The sequence below is a fragment of the Sceloporus occidentalis genome, unplaced genomic scaffold (assembly GCF_023333645.1).
Source record: "Sceloporus occidentalis isolate IW3139 unplaced genomic scaffold, rSceOcc1.0.p SCAF_1, whole genome shotgun sequence".
NCBI lineage: Eukaryota > Metazoa > Chordata > Lepidosauria > Squamata > Phrynosomatidae > Sceloporus > Sceloporus occidentalis.
The window spans coordinates 130575144-130598489 of NW_028316981.1; the positions used below are offsets into that span (position 1 = coordinate 130575144).

The 23346-nt window shown below is 41.6% G+C and overlaps 1 protein-coding gene across 5 annotated transcripts in view; it reads left to right on the top strand.

Annotated features, from left to right (window-relative positions):
• Positions 1-22034, top strand: part of RNF157 (ring finger protein 157) — a 107401-nt gene extending 85367 nt beyond the window's left edge. The window contains exons 16-20 of one of the 5 annotated variants that reach the window (XM_089535407.1): positions 26-91; positions 1214-1262; positions 4649-4759; positions 11644-11684; positions 17845-17932. In XM_089535407.1, the coding sequence (XP_089391533.1) occupies positions 26-91; positions 1214-1262; positions 4649-4759; positions 11644-11684 (267 nt within the window). In that variant the 3' untranslated portion in view covers positions 17845-17932. Of the gene's footprint in view, positions 1-25; positions 92-1213; positions 1263-4648; positions 4760-11643; positions 11685-17844 lie in introns of all 5 variants that reach the window. The other 4 variants (XM_089535399.1, XM_089535423.1, XM_089535432.1 and 1 more) reach the window with 4 other exon arrangements.
• Positions 22035-23346: the final 1312 nt, after the last annotated feature.

Below are 23346 nucleotides of genomic sequence, written 5' to 3' on the forward strand. Positions count from 1 at the left end.
TTTCCCCCTCTTTCTCTTCTCTTAGTCAACCCCTGTTGAATCTCCAGATGCAAACTTCGTCAGTATCTCAGCAGAGGAGCGAGATGCAGAGGTAAAACTCCATGTCTGGAAAAGCTGGTTTTGGACATGGGCTCTCAATTGAACTGGTCACTCGCAAGGGCAATATTACAAAATTTTGTACAAAGTGTTGTTTTCGGGCCCAAATATGAAGGTGGCATGGATTTCTCTGACACCAGCGAAAGCCAAGTGGTGAAAGAAAACACTAGTCAAAATATCTCACCGGTTGGGTGGGTCAGAGCTCAGGAAAGGACTTTTTAAACTAGTTCCCAGAATCCTTCAGCCAGCATGGGAGTTGCAGTCCAAAATGTAGTGTTTTTCTTTTAACTTTAGGATAGCTAGGGATAATTAAACAGCAATCAACAAGAAACAGGATCCTAGATGGATCATGTGATGAAGGAGGAGTGAATGTAGGAACTGGGAATCGTTCAGGGAAATAGTTTGTAGTTCAAAACAATGTGGTACAAGAAATATTGTGAATCAGTAAGGAATAGCTTGACTCAAAAAATCTAAGTAATATTGAGCTTATTCTCTAGGTTCCCATTTCCTGCTGCCCAGCTAGAACAGCGCAGTGATAGAGCTTCCAAATCTGGGAACTGTCAATCTGAAATTCAAGGACCGTAAGCATTAGGAATAGATTTCTGATGATTAAAGTACCATTCCATTAGGTTTCTTAGAGTGTCTCCACCTTGTTCGTTTAACCAAGGCTACATCCAGAGCTGTTTCTGATTGACCTTTCTACTGTATTCCTTCCTCCTCCTTACTGAGTGCTAGAAGTGTGTGTGTGTGTGCGCGTGCGCGCACGTGCAAGTACAGATTGTGATACAAGTGACCACAATTTAATCCTGAGATAGAAATTCAGGATGTGCTATGCAAATTGTTTGGCTGGCAGAGGAACACTCAGACATGTAATCCTCCACCTATATTCTGAAGTAATATAGGCTAACAGCATCTGCACCACACAACAATGCTCTTACATGTTTTAGCTTTGTATGTTTTTTATGGCAGGTTCTTGCAGGGAAAAGACATAGGAAGTAGCTCTCCTAGTGCTTCGTGAAGGAGAGCCCTCAAATCCAATAAAATGGTTTCAGTCTTCCTCTATGCTTGGCAAGTCCCTTTATTTTTAATGTTCACACTTTCTTATCTTTTGTGGCAGGGGAATGATGTCATGGAAGAAGAGGATGACTCTCCCACCCAGGAAGATGGTAACAGAGCAATGGATCGTTACTCCTTCTCCCATGTTTGTTTGAAATCCATATCCAGCTGGCAGCATTCACAATGGACAACAGGGAAGAATAAAGCTTCCCTGTCAGATATACTCTTGGGTAAAATGAGCATTCAGTTTAAACTGAATGCTCATGTATTAGGAGGGGATGGAAGGGTCTCTTATTTGATATATAAGCTAGAAACTGAAGTTATGATTACAAGCAGAACTTTACTATGAAGGGATTTGACAGATTTTCCAAAACATTTTCACTAGTATGTTTCACTGCCAAAAAGTTGGGGTGAACATTCACTTTATCTGCATTCAGTCACAAAGAAAAAAAGTGGAAAGAGCTATTTCCCCCTCAAAAATATGGACTACAGAGTTTATTATATTTAAAAAGAATGGATATTCTTTGTCCTTTTCTCCTTCTTCAGTCTCATTAATTTCAAGAAGAGAATTTGGTGAGTTGGTCAAGTAAAGATCCACCCCAAGTTATTTAGATTCATTTTCTCTTGAAATTTAATGGATAGCAGTCATTTAAAAGGCGGTTCACTTGGGGAGTTCAATGTTGGTAAGGTTTAGGCATGTTCCTAGCATCTGTAGTAATTGTTCAGATTCTGTGGGCACATGGATGAAGTACACATCATAAGTTTCTTCACCAATGATGAAGTGCCCCTCATTTATCGCTAGGGGTCTTTGGTCCTGTACAACTTTGGTTCAAGATTATAGTTTTTTGTGGGGGGCTTCACATTGGTTCAAGATTGTCTGAAAGTTCTCTCATACTGGTGCTTCCTCTCCTTCTTTTGTATTACAAAGTCAGTAAAATTTTCCACTTCATAGAAGCTCCTCATGAGACCTTTAAATCCACTAAGGATAGGCAGGTCACACCCCACTGAGAGTTCTTGATAGACTTGTGGACTTTCTTATGACCCTGAGAATCTCAGGCTTCACTTTTGGAAGTAAACATGAGTTCCTTGTGCTCAGTAAAAAGCAGGCAACCGTGGACATAGGTCAAGAAGATGCTTACTAAGTGCAAAATTAAAAGTCAAACCCATACATATATTGTGATTTAAGAAGGTGGCATCCATAAAGCGTGTGCAGATCACTGGCAAATAAAACCTGATAATTAGGGGCAGGTTTCTGCGTCTGGATAATATTGTCACAATGGCACTTAGGGATTGATCAAGATGCTTAATGAGGAGCTGCTTCATGCTGGTGCTTTCTTTTGTATGTAACCAAACCAGCAGTGGGAGTGGAACAGATTTACCAGTAACAGGCAAAGCAGATTGTAAGTTCTCTGAGTTTTTTGACATGTCACCTGTTTGTGACAGACCATGGCATTTTTTCTTTTTCTCACTTTTTTTTTACACACCCTTTATAACCAGCTACTAGGTATCTCACTCATTTTGTAAATAAAACTGTATATGGCAGTATTCAAGAAGCCATGATGACTTTTCTGTGGGCCAACAGATTACACCATTCCTTTTCTTGCTCCCTGCACCTCTGCCTTCCCTGCCCAGAGCTTCTGCTTTGGTGCTTTCTGCGCTTCTGAGGTTCCAGCAGGCTTGCATGCTTGCTTCCAACGACCATCATGCAACATAGATTCACCAGCCCACTCCATTAATGAGTTAAGCCAGAGTCCTCTGCCATGTCTTAGTTTTGCTTTTTGATGGTTGATGAAACAGTCTTGATTTTCTAATCCATAAATATTTGTCTTGACAGCCAAAATAGTGGAATAGCTTTTTTTTAAAATGGGACAAGGGAAGGACATTCTTATTTAGAGGTCCCGGCTTAGCTGTTTTTACAGTGCACAATTATAGTGCTATAATTCCATGTCTAACTGCCATGGTTGCTCCCTATAGAATCCTCCTGGGATTTGTAATTTTGTTAGAGGCACCAGAGGAGCTCTCTGGCTGAGAGGTCTTAAGTAACTTTCCTAAACTGTCAGTCCCATGATTCTATAGCATGAAACCATGGCAGTTAAAGTTGAATCATCGCACAGTAATTGTATGATTTGAATGGGTCCCTGATGTTCTTGCAAGGCTTTTTGTGTGTGTGTGTGTGTGGTCTTGCACTAGTTCTTGTGCGTTCTTGCAGTTCACAGCAAAGGATGAAAGCAGGACAGGCTGGATAGTATGCATGTTTTATTAAGTAAAAAGATCACCTAAAACATTAATATTATAATACTTTTATTCTTGTACTTCAAAAGGAAGTTGTTAAAGAGGGGAGCTACTCTTCCTCACCAAAGTTGTTTTGTTGTTGTAGTTGTAGAAATCAATATAAAGATTTGCTATTGCAAAGTTTGTGTTTACTCTTTTGAGATCAATAGCAACATTTCTTTTTCACATCCTAAAACTTAATTATATGCATCAATCCCTCCCCCCTTTGAAAAACTGCTTAGTTTAAATGTCATCTGGAATATTATAATGAAAAACAAGTTGGCAAGATTATGTCTCGTTCACACCACACAATTATAACACTTTAACTGCCATGGCTGCATCCTGTGGAATCCTAGGTTGAAGGAGGGGACTTTACAATCCACATCCAGAGAATGTTTATGCCCCAGGAAACTACAAATCCCCAAATTCCTTGGATATGTTTAAGTGGTATCAAACACTATAATTGTTTAATGTGAAAGATATTTTAGTTTTATTCCAGTGTAACTCTCACGGCCTTCCACAACGAATCTTGAAAAATATAGTTTTTTTGTGAAGGTGATGAGTATTCTGTTAGAAATCCATATCTGCTCCTCAAAGAACTACCATTTCCCAGGGCTGCCTGAAGAGAGTGGTATGCCCAGTGGGAGGTATCCTTCCACTGGCAAGTCAATAATGCTTTTTATCATGCTATTACCTTACTCTTTTGTAAATTTCTGTTGTATTACCCTTGCTGGGAAAATAACAGTTTATTGGGCTTTTACAGTAGAAAATGTATGGTGAGTGTTTTTTGTTTGTGTGTGTGTAAGTATTGATTTTACATCATCCACGGGGATTGGATATAGGCCAGGCAGTTGCAAAAGCATGAGAGCTTCTTAGAAGCTATTTTCTTGAGTTTTCCTCAGATGTCCTATAGCCCTGTATTTCTGTGCCTGCTTATTTATTGCCCTTACAAGTTAGGTATAACCTTCCTTATTGTCAGCAGTTGTCTTGAAACAAGCAGGAAAATGGAGGTGGTTGAGGGAAGCAGTGAGGATGGCTTAATGCAAACACTTTCCAACCCCATGCCTTATTGTCCACTCTCTACCCCACTGCTTGTTGTTTAGGTCTTCTCTGTTTTACTTCCAATTCCCAATATAAAGTGTTTTCTTTTCCATGATTTTAAGGAGGGAAAAAACATTAATTCAAAGCCCCTGTCCCCTTTCTAACTACATTAACTCCATTACAGGCCAAAGCACAGGAGCATACCTAGGTATGGAGTGTGACAATAACAATGACATTGGCAACGCAAGCGTGAAAGCACTGGACAATAAGCTGTGCTCTGAGGCCTGCTTACCTGGTGAGTGGCAGTCTGCTGAACATGAACTTTGTGGGGAAGTGGGAAGGGACTCTCTTACATACCCTCACCCCTCTCTTGAATATCTGTCACCTCTCTGACAGGTGTTGAGCACTATTCTTTGTGTATACATATAGATGTACAACCTGCAGAAGTATGGAGAAAGAATAACATTCAGCTAGGACAATTTTCTGATAACTTAAAACCATAGCCCACTTGTCCGGCTCTGCCAAACATAGCATCGCACTACAAAATAGAAATAAATTTCAGGTATTGCAATCTTTAAGGTAATGTTTTCTATATGGCTTTCTCTAGTGAGCTCTGGTAATTGTAGTCTCTGAAAAGTTCTGAAGCTTCTCTGTTAAAGGTCTCTAGCCCATTAGTCTTCAGTAGTTGCAGACCTGAGAGTCATATTTAAGCTGACCTACAAGATGATGCCTATTTCAAAATATTTACTATATATGTAAACCATTCCCTCCCTTTTCTTTGTCCTTCTGTCTCCTCCCTTCTGCTATATCGGTCTCTATTTTTTTAAAATCTGAGGGGAGGGGACAGGAAACAGTGTTATTGGAACTCTCCACTTTAGGTTTGGCTGTAGCTAGTTTTGGAGACTCTGACTATCCTAGTCCTTTCAGAGAACTACCATTTCCAAAGTTTTTTGGAGAAAATCTATAACAGTAAAAGCAACTGGTAGGGTGTAATGCAGACCTGTTCACATACACATAGTATAAGAAGCAGGATTAACTTTTGGTTCTGAGCCCAAGATTCAGAAAGTATGAGATTCTTCCCAGGTTGCTGAGAGTGAGATGACTCTCTTAAGTAGCAGATGCTGGCAGACCGCCTCATGGAAGTTCCTCTGGAACAACCTGTCCCTCTCTTTTAGGTTGTAGTAGATCTTTGTATGATCCTATGTCCTCTAGCTTGCAGCATCAGTTCTGGTGAAGGACACTGCCTCATTGTCATAAGGCTCAGTTGTCAGTCTAGTCTAAAGATTGCTTCTGTATATGGTGACAGGAAAGGCTGCCATCTTGTTTCCAGCCTTGGGCTGCAGAATATCTTAGGTGCAGCACAAAACCTAGATGGGCCCGTAGGCATGCAGGATAAAGTCATGAGCGAGCATTGGTTAGTTCTGCTAGATATGAAAAGAATCAGTGCTGCACAGGAAGATCTACTTTATAGTATCTATGTCATCCCATCACTGTCATTCATACTAAAACAAGAACCAGTCATTGTCCAAGTCATTGCACAAATTCCTTCAGTTTCAATTCTTACCTTACACGTAGCTATCCTAGTAGTGTCAAAGATAATTAGTGGACAAGTATGAACATAATGTAGTTAGAGCCATGTTTAATATATCTTGTCTTAGCATCAGGATTTCATCCCCACCTTACTTTGTTACCAACTGTGGGTACATCTTGTGTGTGTTTTTGCTCTTTCATTGATCTTTCTGTCCCACTGGATTTCATCAGTGTGAAAGTTCATGTTCACTCTAAGCCAACACAGTTCTTGGTTTTGTTTTCCTAACCCATGCCTTAACCCTTCCACTCCTCCAGGTTGCTGAATGGTTGGAAAATTTTACTGGCTGTCCTTTTATGGGTCTGGATGAAATTGATCTGTGAGGAAGGAGGGAGTGGGTTCACTCATCACAGATGTGAAAATTGGTACTTTGGTACTACTGGTCCTGAACGAATTAAAATCAAAATGATGGTAGCTCCTGTCTCTAGATTTGGAAACCATTGGGCACAATTCTAAGTTTATATCGAAATGTTTGGTTCTTCCACAGCTGCAATCCTTGGTGGGTTGTGTTGTGAGTACCTTTTAGGGAAGATTTGGCACATCAAAAATGTGTTCCCTGAACCTTGTATATGTTCAGATTTAATTGATTTCAGCTGGACTCAGAGTGTACCTAACCTTTTCTGGTTTATGCCCCAAATCCTCAAAATGGAGAAGCTACAGACCTTTCCTCCCATGTCAGTAAATTTGCTTTCATTTTGTAAAACCATAGCAACCCATCTCTTGCTTACTTTAGTTCCCCCGAAGCTTCAAGGCTGTAAATTTGTAATACCTGTAAAAATCTTTTGGGCTGGTGTATTTCACTGCTATTGAGGAGAACTTTCTTGATCTTTCTTAATCACCCTTTCTTACATAGCTGCTAGCAAACGAACCTTTTCCTTTTGCTGTCATCTTTGTCCTCATTTATAATTTATTCCACTTGGGAAATTCTGTAGTTAATCCGAGCTTTACTGTGAAACAGCATATGTGCCAGCAGATAAGAGCCCCTGTAACAATAGTAACAAATGCCATCTTTCTTGTGGGGCAGGAATCATTTAAACACAGACACATGCAAAGTCATTTGGAGCCAAGAGGTGAAAATAGTGCCCCATATTCTGTCCTTGTAATTGTTGCTACTTCCAAATGATACATCTCTGTATAAAAAGCCCAGAGCTGGACAAAATCTGAAGCAAATGCCTTGTTAAGTACAATTTAGTGTGTATCCATGACACCTCCAATTGTGATCTTTTAAGCTGGGAAATGTTTATGATTCTTTTTCAGTCAAGCAGATAAGGGCTGGTTGTTAGTCATTAGTGCTGTTTACCCACAGCCCTTGAGAGAGGTTGGCTGCAAACTGAATCAGTTGGAAGACAGTTGAAAAATTGGAATCTACCCAAGAACGTGAAATAGAGAAAATGCCACAAAGCCAGAAAACAAGAATTAACTCTTGCCACCTCTTTTTTTGTTTGATTGTTTGTCATACAAGATGAATATAGATGCAAAGAACATTAATCAATTTCATTTTTCAAACCAAAAGTTGCTGATATGGAACCGTAGTGAAGTATTTTTCAACTATATCAAGATGTTTTAGAATTGTTATTAGGGAACTCCCTAAAGAAAGGGTGAAACATGGTACCTAATTACATAATATATTGTGCAACTAAGCCTATTTCATATCACCTAACATCTTTGCAATAGTAAACTAATCAATTGGTATTAGAACAAATAGAATGGCAAGGTATTTTGGACTGCAGTTCCTTGAATAGGCAGCAACGACTGTATATCTTTATCCTTTGAACTGGAAGATAGTGAACAGGAGCTAGCATATGCAGTAGAACTGTAGCAAATCCAGTGGGCCCCCCCCCCAACTTTATCTGTCATGGAAAATTGAGTATCCCTAACACTGAATTCTATGGCTCTTTTCAGGAAAAAAAATAATCAATTATAAAAATAGAGAGATTGGAAAATATGAGCTTGTGTGTAGTTTTGGCAATTAATTGGTGCAACAGTTTTTCTCATAGTATAATATATAGGCAGACCCAATAGTTGTTGATGACAACCTTGCTATTGACTAGCAAACTATGTGTACGCTCATATTAAATATCTCAGGCTTCCTATTTCCTTACAGAAGGAAGTAATGGAACATATTGCTAGAGAAACCTTGCAGTGGGTCCTCTTTCCTTATTTGTAAAGCTATTTTCAAAAATGATGTGGACTAAATTCACAAATTACTTTGGACATATGATCACATCTTTACCTTGATCATCTGGACTCCATCTGCAAAATATTCCCTGGTGTTGCTTGCAGTATTGATCAAACCTTAGAAATAGGAATTGGACATTAAGAGCCCTGTGGAATAAATTGGACAAGGAATATGCCATCACAAGATTGGCTTCACCTCTTCTGCCTTACAGGCACCCTTTGGATGGCTTTCTTACTTACAGGAATCCTTTGTCCTTCTCTTTCCCATGTGTACCCCCTTTGTATGGGTACAGAACAGAGCCAAATCCTCTTACAAGCTTCTACTTTTGCTTTATAGAAATAAAGGAAGCAACATGGACTGGTATCAGTGGCACAAAAGGCATATATGACACTGAATGGGGAATGATTCCTTGAGCTGCTTGTCCACAGGTGCATGTGGTCTTGAGCACTTTAGCACATTGCTTGCACCATGCTATGTATGGCTGATTGAATGGCAGAAGAGCATTTCTGAAGGTGTCCTCTAGTTTCCCTCACACTGCATTTTCTTCACTCCAAAGACTGAACTCCTGTTTTAATTAATTGTCCTCTAGATACACTGTTTAGATTTATCTGAGTGGGTAATCCCACTCCATCTCAGCCCTTCTTCCCTGCTCCTCTACCTCTTCCTTTCTCTGCTCCTCCTATTCCTCCTCTTCTTTTTCTTCTTCTGGTGAGGGATATATCTTAGTCTCTGCAGTCTGTTTTTCAAGAATGACTGGATACAAAGGTAAGTGCACCTAGTAAAAATGCCACTCTTTATGATGGTTTACTTGGAAGAGAGGAAGATGTGTAGGAGAATGAGGACCATTTCTTTCTGAGGTGCACATGCTTATGAGATAATGAAATACAAAGGAATTGTATCGGATACTGTCATCAAATTTCCCTTCAATACGAGCAGGCCATGATCGTTTTTACCAGCACTTGTATTCTGGGGGAAGGAGAGGGGAAAAGCTCAAAGCAGTAAACGCATACATGCACTATTCACACTTGAAATGATTTGTGCATGTTTTGTGTAGTAGAAAACAAATGGTAAGCAGGAGCCCAAAGTGGTGATTTAGTGAAATTGAAATGACTACAAAAAGGAAACCAACAACTGCACCAATAGGAAGGAAATCAGTTCAGTTGGCCCTCCATATCCATGGATTTTTTTATCCAGAAATTCAACCATCCATGGCTTGAAAATCTATTACATATATATATAAATTCCAAAAGAAAACTGATTTTGCCATTTTATATAAGGGACAGCATTTTACTTTGTCATTGTATATAATGGGACTTGAGCATTACAGATTTTGGTATCCATGGGGGGCCCTGAAACCAAACCTCAATGGATACCAACAGCCCTATGTATGTGGTTTTTTGTTTCCTGATACACATTTTGCTTTGCTAAGACATAGGTCAAATGCATATGTGGATCCTACATCAAGCAGTGTGAGCATAATTCTCCACCTACAAAGCTCCATGTTCTCTTCCCACCCTGGCCATCGTCAAGCCCCAGGAGGAGCTGTTGTTGCTGTTGCCACCACTTATGGGTGGTTGGAGCAACTCAAATGAAGGAGAAGTGGCTGGCTTTGGCTCAGAGGAGAAAAGAAACAAGAATGTGGTCACAAAGGGAGTGCATTCTCATTTTCCTTCCTTTCAGAGCCCAAACCAGCTGGATGTTCATCATCTGAACTACCTCTCACATTGCTATCCTTTCTGTTGGAAAGCAGCTGCAGTAGTAGCCCATTCAAGTACCTAATAGCCACCAGGATGAAGGTGGAAAAAGTTAAGAGAACAGTCCCATGCATGCATGCATGTAGGCCAGCCACACTTATATGTACATATGTTGCTAACAGGATGCCACCACACAATCTCCCAGGTGCAAGCAGAATACATTTGAGGGACTTTGCATTAATCTCTGAAAATGGAACCACTCAGATGTAGTCATCAAGAGACATTAATTTTTCTATATTCCAGAATCTATGAACACTTCCTGTCCATTGCTTTTTTGTGACCGTTAAAAACATATAGTATGTAGAGAGATCTTGTAGCATCTTTGAGACAAATTGAAAGAACGGAGTTGGCAGCATGAGCTTTTGTAGACTCCAGTCTGCTTCCTCAGATGCTTTTGGTAGAGTGGACCACTCCACCAAAAGCATCTAAGGAAGTAGACTGGAGTCTACAAAAGCTCATGCTGCCAACTTGTTTCAGTTAGTCGCAAAGATGCTACAAGAGCTCTCTACATACTTATTCTACAGACTAACATGGTTATATCTTTGAATTAAAATATACAGTTAATCAAATCACCCCATGTTTAAGCAGTTAGGCTGAACTAAAAATAGTACATGTTTATGGCGCAGAGTAACTTCCACTTTCAATTTTGGGGAGTTTTATGTAAGAGTCAGAACTTTGCCATTTTAAATTTCCCAGGTGAGCTTGCTTGCTTATTTATTTATTTATTTATTTATTTATTTATTTATTGTCACTGGTTCAAGCCATTTTGCAGATCCTTGATGAATATGGGGGTATACATTTTAATAAATAAAGGTGAGGCTGTGGCAGAAGTTCAGACTCCAAGTCTACTGTGTGTCAATCTTACAACCCAAGTCTGAAATCAAAGGCGGGATACAGACCGCCATAAAGTACGTCTTCTATACGTACTAGGGTTAGGAAGGGGCGGTGCTTCCGCACCCCCCTAACCCTAGTACGTATAGAATACGTACAACATGGCGGCGCCCCTTCCACATGGGCGCCGCCATGTTTACGTATCGGACGCTGAGCGTCCGTACGTGTCGCGGCGCCTATGACGTCGCGAGTCCGCGCCAGGCGCCTCGCGACGTCATAAAGGCGCCGCAAAAAGAAGCTCCGAAATGGAGCTTCTTTTTTGCTCCGCGCGGGAGCCGCGCGGTTTGGCTGCTGCGGCTCCCTCGCGGAGCAAATGGCGCCGGCGGGAGACCGCCGCAAAGCGGCGGTCTGTATCCCGCCCATGAGAAGCTAGTTTAGTCTGTTCATATTACTGCAACCCCCTGCCTTTGGGGGTCATATTGTACTTTTATTTTGATCTCTTAGCAATGTTCTGATATAGAATGTATATACATGATATATCATAGCATCAATATCCATATAAGTAACAGGATCTTGTTGCCCATTTATGAATGTTTGCATGGAATTGTTGACTTAGAATATTATTCCAAAGTGTTGCAACATAACGGCTTCTATGAAAATCATCCTGGGCTGACATATTTTTACAGTGTAGGAAACATTCCTTTTTCTGTCATCTCTCTCTCTCTCACACACACTCATTCTCTTTCTTTCTTTTGCATGTATATGCATTTGTGTTGTCTGTCTTATCTCTTGTTCACCATTTGCTTCTGGTCTTCTTTACTAAACAGCTGCAGTTCCGGAGTCCTGTCCCATAAACATTGAGGAATAGGTATGAGATATGTGAAGTCTCTTCTCTTGTTCATTTCTACTGGAAAACAAAATGTAGTGTGCTCTCTCTCTTGCTCCCTCGCTCCCTCTCTCCTTTTTAAGACATTTTTTAATGAACACTGCAAGTTCAGGGTTTTGGGTTGTTTTTTTTTTTTTTGAGAGGAATGCTTTGTTTTTGAATGAGGTATCACTTTCTCTTTGCACATAATATCTTGGCAGAACAACGTAATTTCTTCCATCACTTTTGCAGACACACCAACAGAAGGGCTTCCTTGTACTCCGAGGTGTAAATGATATAGGAAAAGCCAGACTGCAGAGGACTAGATATGCTGCTTCTTATATGTAATGATCTGCTCAGTTACGATGCCTCAGTTATTTGCTGCCAAGCTTGCTCAGGGCGTGTGCTAACAACCTAAGATATGCAGACAATTCCATACTATTCACAGAAACCAACAAAGACTTGGAGCAATCACTGAAAAAGGGCAAGGAGGAAAGCACCAAGGTAGGCTTAATGCTGAACATAAAGGAAAAAAAATGACCATTGAAGATTTACAAGAATTAATCCTAGATAACAAGAAAATCAAAAGAGTTCTCATGCCTTGGCTCCAATATTGACCCAGAATGAAGACTGCAGTCAAGAAATCAGAAGAAGACTAAGACTGGGAAGGGCAGCTATGAAAGAACTGGGCAAGATCCTAAAGTGCAATAACTGAACACTAAAGTGAGGATTGCCCATGACATTGTATTCCCCATCACCATGTATAGATGTGAGAGCTGGGCAGTGAGTGTGTAATAGCAGTATATAAATGAAGCTGCTATTGCTATCAAAAAGCTGATAGAAAGAACGTCAACTTTTTTGAGATGTGGTGCCGGAGAAGAGTGCTGAGGATACTGTGGATGGCCAAGAAGACAAACAAATTGGTTCTATAACAGATCAAGTCTGAACTCTCCCTCAGAGTCAAAATTGAGATTGTTGTACATTAGCCAAATCAAGAGAAGGAATGATTCATTAGAAAACACAATGATTCTGAGAAATGTAGATGGCAGTAGAAAGAGAGGAAGACCACATGCCAGATGGTTAGACTTGATCAAGGAGTCCATGGGCCTAAGTCTGCAGGACCTGAGCAGAGTAGTTGAGGACAAGGGGATCTTGGAGATATCTCATCCACAGGGTCACCATGAGTCAAGGTTGACTTGAGGGCAGTTAATAACAACAGTAATTACACAGTGTTTTATTCAGGAAATGAAAATCTAAGAAGAAATAGGGTGGCATTAATAGTGAGGAGAGATGTAGCAAAAGCAGCCAAAGTATATAATGCAAAATCTGTATAAGAGAGCTGAAAAGATGACAGATTAATTTAAGGAAGAATGATTTGAAAATGAACCTACAAATTTAGAAAGTGAAGTGGAAGGTGCACTCAGAGCACCGAGAAAAATAAATCGCCAGGAACAGATGTCTTGCCAATAGAGCTGCTTCAAGGTACAGATACAGAATCTACACTAGTTTTTACTAAATTCTGTCAACAAATATGGAAAACAGAAGAATCACCCACGGTTTGGAAGCTCTCAGTATACATTCTGGTTCCCAAGAAAGGGAATATGAGGGACTGCAGTAGCTACAGGACCATTGCATTAATCTCCCATGCAAGTGAAGTTCTACAATTTCTTTTACCATATATGGAGTGAGAAATGCCAAATGTCCATGCTGAATTCAGAATAAGAAGAGGCACCAGGAATCAACATATGTTGGATAATGGCACACACCAAAGAATTTCAAAAGAAAATCAGCCTGTGCTTTATAAATTATGGCAAAGCCTTTGACTGTGTAAGTCATGAAAAACTATGGATTCCTCTTAAAGAAATGAGTGTGCCACAACATTTGGTTGTCCTGATTCGTAACCTGTGCTCAGGACAAAAGTCCACTGTCAGGGCAAAATACAGACAAGCAGAATGGTTTCCAATTAGCAAGGGCATCAGGCAGTTCTGCATTTTATCACCTTATCTGTTTAACTTGTATACTGAATATATTATATGTAAAGCAGGATTAATCTTGAAGGAAGGAGGCATGAAAATTGGAGAAAGGAACATCAACAATTTAAGACATGGAGATGACATCACACTACTAAAAGAAAATAGCACAGACTTGGAAGGATTACTGAAGAAAGTCAAGGAAGAAAGTGCAAAGGCAGTTTTACAGTTGAATGTGGAATCATTACTGAAGAAAGTTAAGGAATGTGCAAAGGCAGTTTTAGAGATGAACACAAAAACAAAACAAAAAGCTACAGATGGTTTATATTACTTTCAAGTAGATGACGAAGACATTGAAATAGTTCAAGATTTTTTCATAAAGTTAAACAGAAAGGAGACAGCAGTCAGGAAATGAGAATAAACATAGGACTTGCAAGTTCAGTTATGAAAGAACTAGACAAGATCCTGAAGTATCAAGGTATATCATTGAATACTAAAGTTAGGATTGTCCATGCTATTGTATTTCCAATATCTATGTATGGTTGTAAAAGCTGGACAGTGAAGAAAGCCGATAGAAACTCAACTCATTTGAGATGTGATGCTGGAGAAGAATCCTGTGGACAATGTGGGCTGCTAAAAATGAAATGGTTGTATTTTCATTAGACAAGACAGTAATGCTTGGTAAGGCAGAAGGCAGTAGGAAAAGAGGAAGGTTACATTATGGATGGGATCAATCAAGGACGGCAGGGTCCTGAGTCTTTGAAACCTGAGCAGGCTGTTGATGATAGGGTGACTAGGAGGTCTCTCATTCCTAGGGTCACCATAAGTCAAAGTTGGCTTGACTGCAGTTAACAACAACAACTGTAAGTTGTTCTGAAAGCCTTTATGGATTTTGTCCTATTAGGTCCATAAGAAGTGGCTTTATTCTGGGCCAGAAAATATGTCCTTGTAGCCCAGGCTTGTCAGCGTAAGCCAGAGGATAATAATAATAATAATAATAATAATAATAATAATAATAATAATAATAATATGATTTATTTATAGTCCACCTTCTCATAGGGAATCGAGGTGGGTTACAATATCAAAATATAAAACATAATAAGAATGGATATCAAATACAGTTTAAAAATAATCTCCTCCCCACCCCATTCCGAATCCTAAGACAAAAACAGTATAAAATTACAATACAATGTAAGATAACGTTATAACTGAAGGAATAAGCTAAAAGTAGGATAAAGGACAGTTGAGGCAGAAGATCTATATTAGGAGGGCGGACGGGGCTATCATACTCATTGAGAGGAGGCAATTAGTTTGGAAATGCCTGCCAGAAGAGGTCCATCTTAACAGCCTTTTTAAAGGCTGTTAGAGTGGTAATGTGGCCGATCTCCTCTAGCAGGTCATTGAGTAGCCTGGGAGAGGCAGTAGAAAAGGCCCTCTGGGTAACAGTAGACAGCCAAGATTATTTGGGCTGTAATAAATTCTTCCCAGAAGACTTTAAAGTGTGGGGTGGATTGTATGGAAGAAGGTGCTCCCATAAGCAGTCTGGACCCAAACCATGTAGGGCTTTAAAGGTAATAACCAACATCTTGTACCGTGCCCGGAAGCTAATTGGCAGCCAGTGAAGAGATTTCAGGACAGGTTTTATATGATCAGGTCTAGATGTACCCACGACCAATCTGGTTGCCTTATTTTGCACCAATTGAAGTTTCCAAACTTGGCACAAGGGTAGCCCCATGTAGACAAAAAGTAGCTTGACTTTGACTGGCATAGCTACCCAAAGTTTTTGGCAGTTGAAGCTTTCTCGGGCGCATTACAGACGCGCCGAATGGGCATACTAGGGTTAGGAAGGGGCGTGTTAGGGTTGAGAAGGGGTGTCCCTTCAGGATGCCCCTCAACCCTAATACGGACTGAGTCCGTACAAAATGGCGGCGCCCGTCCACACGGGGGGCGCCATTTTGATGTCGCGGACGCATAGCGGCCGGATGTCGCGCGACAGAAATGATGCCACAAGTGCGCGACTAGTGCCTCGCGGTGCCACTTCGGGGCCCAGAAAGAAGCACCATTTTGGCACTTCTTTCTTGTTGCTCCCGGGAACTGCGTGGTTTGGCCACTGCGATTCCCAGATGTAGCAACCGGCGGCGGCAGCAGAGCGCCCTTCTTGGTCACTCTGTAACGCGCCTCAGTATCTGCTATGTGATCCTTATAACATTTGTTTAGCTCACTGTGTGATAGAACAGTAATTTTCACCTGCATTTTCCCCCTCCTACTTGAATTCATTTGCTTGAAATTCTTTGACCCAGTACCAAATAGTCTGACAATGTGGTTTGTTTCCTTCTGATTGATTTGTGCTGTTTCTGACTTTGGTATTTTGCAGTCTGGATTTGCTAATTCAACCTTTTGTTTGCCCATAACTGTGTTCTGTGTTTGGATCTAATGTTTCTAAATAACCTCACTTTCATTACTGAAAGGTTTGCTGCACACAGTTGACTCTTGCTCTTTTTAACTTTGTATCGCCATTAACCTTATGTTTCTGCGGAGGCCCCTTTTTGAATGAAATAAGAATTAATATACTTCAAAGATCAAGAAAGGAGCAGGAAGGGGGATTCTGGTTGGATATTTGCTTTGTATGTAATAGTTGCATTTGCATCTATACTGCATTGACTTTGTAATGACATCCCTGCAAAGTGGATGAGACCTAGAGTTCTTTGGCAGGAGTTAATTGGGTTGTTTAGCAGATGACTGTGCTGGAGGCATGCAAGTTGTGTTTTGCTTTCTTGACTGCAGATGTAATGCCTTGAGGCCAAATCAAATTAATACACAGGAAAGAGTTACTTAGTAGTTTCCTGTAATAAATGAAAATCCTAGTTTATGTCTTGTGGCACTTCATTCATGACTGTGGTTTCCATCAAAGCCAAATAAAATGCCTTCTTCTTAATTCACTCCATTAAAGTCAAGAATACAGATAGCCACCACAGTTGAGTAAGAACAGTGATGTTCATGCTCTATGAATTTCTCAATTAAGACAGGTTGTAGGGAGATTATAAGATGCAACTCTCTTAAAATTTCCCTGCTTTCTTACCTGGTTGTGTGTGTTCTCTATGATGAGACATTGCTGTCATCATACAGAACTGCGGTTATTTGTTAGATCTTTGGCTATTCAACTAGAATCTAGCTGCCATCTGAAGGATATCAGACTATTCATGGAATGCTGAGATTTTTAAGGCTGTTCATTTTGTCCAGGGTTGACAACTGTGCTGCCTTCCAGATATTGAATTGCCACTCCCAGCCACCCTTGTTAGATGAATACACCATTATGAGATACACTGGAAGTCACAGTCCAACGAGGACTGCGGAGGGCTTCATGATTCCTACCCTTGCATTTGTCCCAACAACCCCATTTGAAGGTCTGACCAAAGGAGCCTGCCCATGCCTGCAGTAGGGACACAAAACCTAACTACAAAGGGGTCTAATAGACTTTCAGACCCCACATGATCTGCATGTTTTTATAGTGGAAATGTTTGTGTACTTGCAAAGGTGTTCTTTTCTTCTTCTTCGAAACACTAGCAGCTTCCACATTCATACTGTGATCAACACATATACGTTAAGTAATCCATCTAAACTAAGGAAAGCTTCTAGCAAACAACAATTGTTTATGTCCAGTTTTACACAATCAGCTGGAGAACCTGCAAATGTGGTAGGCTTTCTTTGAATAAAAATTAAGACACCAGTTGTAGGTAGATTATAGTATGCACTGTGTTACCAGTTTCCTGAGCTTTATTTGTCTTCAGCTGATAAAACTGCAGTTATGCTGTTATATTACGTATGTGTTATATGGTGGAGCCGTTCCTTATGCGGGGGATCTGCCCCCCCACGTAAGGCAAATTCTGCGTAAGCTCAAGCCTCATTCAGTAGAATGGGACCTGTGCTCACAATGGCACGGTGCATGCTCATCATAGGCACACATGCCATTCAATCAATTGCAGCACAACTTCTGCATAAACCGGAAGCCCACATATCTTCTATGCTCCATACAGTATCCTATCGCTGCTATCTGATGAGATTTAAAGAGCGAATCTTGCTTACCCACTCCCACCTGTACCCCACCAATTCTTTGGCACAGATATACCCATTCCTGGAGCCTGCTGTACTCACTGAGCCTCCTAAGCTGACATCTATTACTTTTCTTCTCATAGGTATCCAGCCATCAGTTGACAATTCTCTGAATCACAGACAGACACTGAAATGCCACTTCCCTGCCAGCAGCATCAACCCCGAATATGAAGAAGATATGCAATGCATGATGGGACCTCTGTGTCCTCGATGATTTCACAATGCTTGGAGAGAAAAATCACGACACTGAACACTAAAACACTGAAGATGCAAAGAGCAGTAAAGTGTGGGCATTAATCTTGTAAAATATTAGAGATGGTATGATATAAATTTTCCCCCAAAAGCCAGACTTAAATTCTAACCAGCATTCTGATGACCAACTCATATTCCCTATGTTGTAGTGTTCATTGTTAAACTGAATGCACTGCAATGTGGCTGAATGACCTGAGATGGGTTTGATGACTGAGGCCTCCAAAGACACCCATTGTTTGTTTCCCATTATCATCTTTTCAAGTCAGCATTCTCTTTCCTGTACTTGGTTGTCTTGTGTGATGATCACCATGGCCCCAGTTTCTCTTTTAGCTATGAATTAATGCTGGGTCATCTACTACAGGTTGTAACAGATGCATGTTGAACATGTACTGATAAAATGTAATGTATGAAGAAGATAGAGCCTTCTTTTCAAGCCTATGCATTAACCCAGTTCCTTGTCCCCATCCATACAGAGAAGAAAGTAGGCATTTGCCATTACCTTATGTCTGCAATTGAGGAAGGAGAGGTATGTTTCTCTACACATTTTGACCCCAGAATTAATTGCCAGGCCACAACTAAGGGAATCATGTGGGCAATGGAGTGCCTGCTCAATAGAGTTCCTCAAGACCTGGGCTGTTTTAAATTGCAGGATGTTAACATTGGAGGACAGAACAGTGTGCTCTATGGAAGTGACAAGGTGTCTGGGTCAAATGACATTCCCTTTAAAAATAAAAGGGCATCTAGCAGCTCTGTCTTAGAGGAAGGAAGGAAGGAAGGAAGGAAGGAAGGAAGGAAGGAAGGAAGGAAGGTTTTATCCAGCCAGCCAGCCCTCATAGATTTAACAAAAGGGATTCTTTGTGTGTAGGGATGCCATATCCCGGTGGCCGCCAGGAAAATCCCGCTTTTGGGGGCCCCTCCCGGTCCCGGTCCGGTTTGGCCCCCAGCCATGCATTTGTCCCAGTCCAGGGCCCGCTCCTGCGGCCATTGCCGCTGCCACTAATGCAGCTGGCCACGGCGCCAACCCACCTCCTCCTTCCCTTCCTGGAGTGGTGGGCAGTGCCAACCCACCTCCTCCGGCTCCACCTTCTTCCTCCTTCTCGGCGGCGGCAGCGCCACCGCCGCACCTCCTGCGCCAGGGCTTTCCCGCCCGCGGGCCCGGGGTCTCTAAAGCAGGAGCTCGTCCCCTGCTTTGTTGTCAGCCAGCCATTGGCCAGCTGGCCAAAGGGGACGGGCTCCTCAGCGCACGCTGCCCGGGCCTCAGCACGCCGCTCGGGCCTGGGACTCCTTAAAGGCCAGGGAAGAGGGAGGAGGCCGGCCGGGATCGCGGCTGGCCCCCGCTCTCCTTCCTGGCTTCTAAGGAGGCCTGGGCCTCTTTAGAAGCCAGGGAAGAGGGAGGAGGCTGGCCGGGATCGTGGCGATCGCGGCCAGCCCCCGCGCGCCTTCCTGGCCTTTAAGGAGGCCAGGGCCTCCTTAAAGGCCAGGGAGGAGGCCGGCTGGGATTGCGGCCGGCCCCCGCTCTCCTTCCTGGCTTCTAAGGAGGCCTCGGTCTCCTCAGAGGCCAGGAAGGAGGGACACTTTTTTTGTAGGACACTTTTTTATTAAATGGAGGATGCCCCATGCCCCTTCCTGGCCTCAGTCTCCTAAGAGGCTGGGAAGGGGTGTGGGGTGTCCTCCATTAAAAAAAAAAGTTCTACATTTGAAAATGTTGTTCTACATTTGTCCCGGTTTGGCGGTCCTGATGTATGGCAACCCTATTTGTGTGCAAAGTCACACAGAGATATACACACCCTTGCTTCACCAATTTGCACCAATTTAGGATCCCATCTGGAGTGAAAGAAAAGCCATGCATAAGGAAGTGACTGGGATGGCAGAATGGCACCAAGTAGCAAATTGTGGTAGCATGACTGAGTGTGCTATTGCTTGTAACGTTTTGGTTTTTGGAAAGCACTCCGTCCCTTGAACTGTGTGCATGGCATTATTTAAATTGCAAGTTTGATCTGTAGAAAATAATTTAAAGGACATAATTCATTATGCGTTTATTTAATTGTCCTGCTAGGATGGTTTTCTTGGTGATTAGCATATGAAATCATGCTGAAGATGCAGTTCCCAACCATTTTAGAAAGCAGTCCCACTTGTAAAATTTTGTCTTGGCTTGGGAGCCACTTCTTTGATCATCTTTGTGTTGCACTATCAGCCACCAGCCTCCTTTTCCTCCCAGGCTAGTTCCTGGCAATTTGGTGAATTGCTTACATGGTCCTTTTGGATCTTCCTGTTTGAGAATATCTGCACTAAAAGCAGCTGAGGCTTTGCCGTTCTTGAAATAGGATTGCTGAGAGATTTTAGGAAACTTGAACATTAATGGTATCTGGGCTTTTGCATCTGTTGGGGCTGACATGGCAGGGTGAACCTCTTCCTGATTCAATAGGATTAGATTGCCTTTTCTTTTTAACAACTAGGACTGTCTTATATTTACCTATCAGTCCTTTAGCTTTTTTTCTGCTATAAAATAAACTTAACTTTATAAGAATATAGCTGAGCAATAATCTCTGGCCATGCTGCTAAATGCTAATTCAACAAGATGAACTTGTAATGGTGGTTGTGAAGAGGTTCATTTTAGCTTGAACTTGTACTTGACTTATAGTTCATCCTCAGTAGCGGTAGGAGCTATCCTATTGGTAACCAGCCCTTGCAAGATAAGTCTTCTTTGGGGACCCAGCATTCCCAAATCTTTCTGCATGGTCTCTCAGTCCTCCAGAGGAAGAGGATAGGTCACATCTTGCCTTGCTCTGCATAAACTGGCCCCAACCTTTAAGGGCAAAGACATCCTCTCAGGTCTTCCTTTGTATTGTGAAATAAGAACAATTGTATGCATTGCCTCCTCACTACATGGCCTTAGGACTATCATTTCTTCAGACTGCTTTAATTTTCCTTGAAGGGGGAATGGAAGGAAGGAAGGAGTAACAAGAATACTGGACACTTAACATTTGGCTGCTGAATATCAATAGTGCTTTAAAAACTGATTTGAAAGAGGCAATACCTCCCTCATATATTTATTTTATGCTACCCGCTCCCAGCTGGTTCTTCCAGTTTTTCTGTTTGCAAGAGACAAAGGGACAAATGTACATGCCGTTTGCTGTGAAACAACTGTCAAGTGGATCTGGCCTTATTATAACTGACTCTGGCCATTGTGGTAAACTGTGAAAAAGAAACTAAGACCTCAAACACAATCTTCAACTTGCCAACAATCACACAGAGGAGCAGTCAATGTGGAGTCCTGGAATTGCTGTGTTGTCCGTTAAGTCTTCACAAGATTTTTGTAAGGATGGTGAACTCCAGAAAAGTTTGCTGTACCATAAGCTTTATTCATTCACGTTCTCCGCCTCCTCAACGACTTTGTGAAAGAGGCTGTTCTAGGATAAAGTGCATTTCCTCAAGTTTACCTCAGCATTCTTAGCAAGTGGCCCTGTCAGTAGTTTATTGTTCACACATAACATCGCTTTTGAGGAGGCCTGTGACTTGAGAAATGCTCTGTCAAGAAATAAGGGGATTGGCCAGGGCAGCGTGTGTGTGCTTGTTTTACTCAGTTCTCCAAAATGTCCCTGTGAAATGAGATTTTGTTTTTATTGTGCCAGGAATTTCTCAAAATATTACAATATTGGTAATGTTATTTTTGCGGGCATCAAGGGAGAGCTAAGAAATATTTCCACCAATGCCATACAAAATGTATCTCTCCTCTCGTATCTCCCCCTCCCCCCCACCTCAGCAGCAAAGGCCAAGTTCCATGCATCCCAGAGCTTTTGTTTTTAAATAAATAAAAAATTTAAATGCAAAATGGTGCCCATTGTTGTCAAGCAGGCAAGTGGAAAAGAAGTGGTCTGAGCCTACTCTCTGGTGATGGGCGCATGTCACAACATGGGGGCATCGTGACCTCTAGACACACTTGTGTACACCTCAGTGGCAACAATGCAATATATATTTATGACTGCATGACTCTTTTTAAAGAGTGAATAAAGTTGTTTACAAGGGATAGATGGTTGCTGGCTGGAATTGTCTCTATGTGTGGTTGTTTGGGGTGGGGAACATCTCACCTTCACACTAGACTGGGTAATGTTTAATTGTGGTGGGGCTGCAGTTGACCTCTCATTGCTATACTGATCACCTTAAGGCAGAGGCTTCTGCCACACTGTAGAATTAATGTCGTTTGACACTGCATTAACTGTCATGGCTCCATCCTTTGGAATCCTGGGATTTGTAGTTTATTGTGACACCAGAGCGCTCTGACAGAGAAGGCTAAATATCTCACAAAACTGCAAATCCCAGAATTCCATAGCATTGAGCCATGGCAATTAAAGCAGTATCAAACTGCATTAACTCTGCAATATAGATGCAATCAGAGTCAACTTGAAGGAACATTCTGTTTTTGTTTTTACCAAACCTGGAATCCCCTAGCCAGCATAGTCATTAAGAAAGCATAGACTTGTTTTAAATAATGATTATAAATTACTAAATGTTTTCATGAATTTAGGAATGGTGGCTTTGTATTTAATCCAGAGTACCTAGCATCTTTGGGTGAGGTGGGAAACTTGCAGTCCACTATTGGACTGCAGTTTCCATGATCCCTCACCTTTGGCTGTGCTGGCTAGGACTGATGGGAGTTGCAACCCAGCAACATACAAGGGCCAGAAGGGTGCCATTTTTATGTTAGGGAGCAGTCAGAGATGTCCGATCAGGTGAGGTGGGGCCTTCTCAAAATATTGCAGTCCTAAGTGAACACGTAAGAGCAGGCAGTTGAAACACTGATGGGGTAGTGGGTACCAAATGTACTTTCCCACCAACGTTGAGAATTCAAAACAAAATGGAATCCAGAAAACACAGCTGCATACTTCCAGTGAGCAGGTACTGTGAAGCAGCATGGCTGTGATAGATTAATGCACAATTGCACGTGTAGCACCACCAACAAAAAGTGGAAGCAGGTGAACAATAGCCATGCTCAGGCATACTGACTCAGAATATCATAGCAGGTTGCACAGCGGGGCAACTATGGATCCCACAGCCATGTCAATGTCAGGCATAATTTCAGTGATAGCTGTGGCTCCACAAAGTATAGTTCTCAGCATGGAAATGGTAGATGTGGTGTATGTAATACCAGTCTGCAGAAGGGCAGTTAATGCACAATAAATGAGAAGCTATTAAAAATAGTTTAAACTTAATACTGATACATGTGTCCTTTGGAACTCAGGCTTTACCTGCAAGAGCCAAAAGGCCTATTTCTCCCTTGTTCTGGCATCACCCTGATTAAATGACATGTGTCTCAAACAACAGTTCTGGTGTGA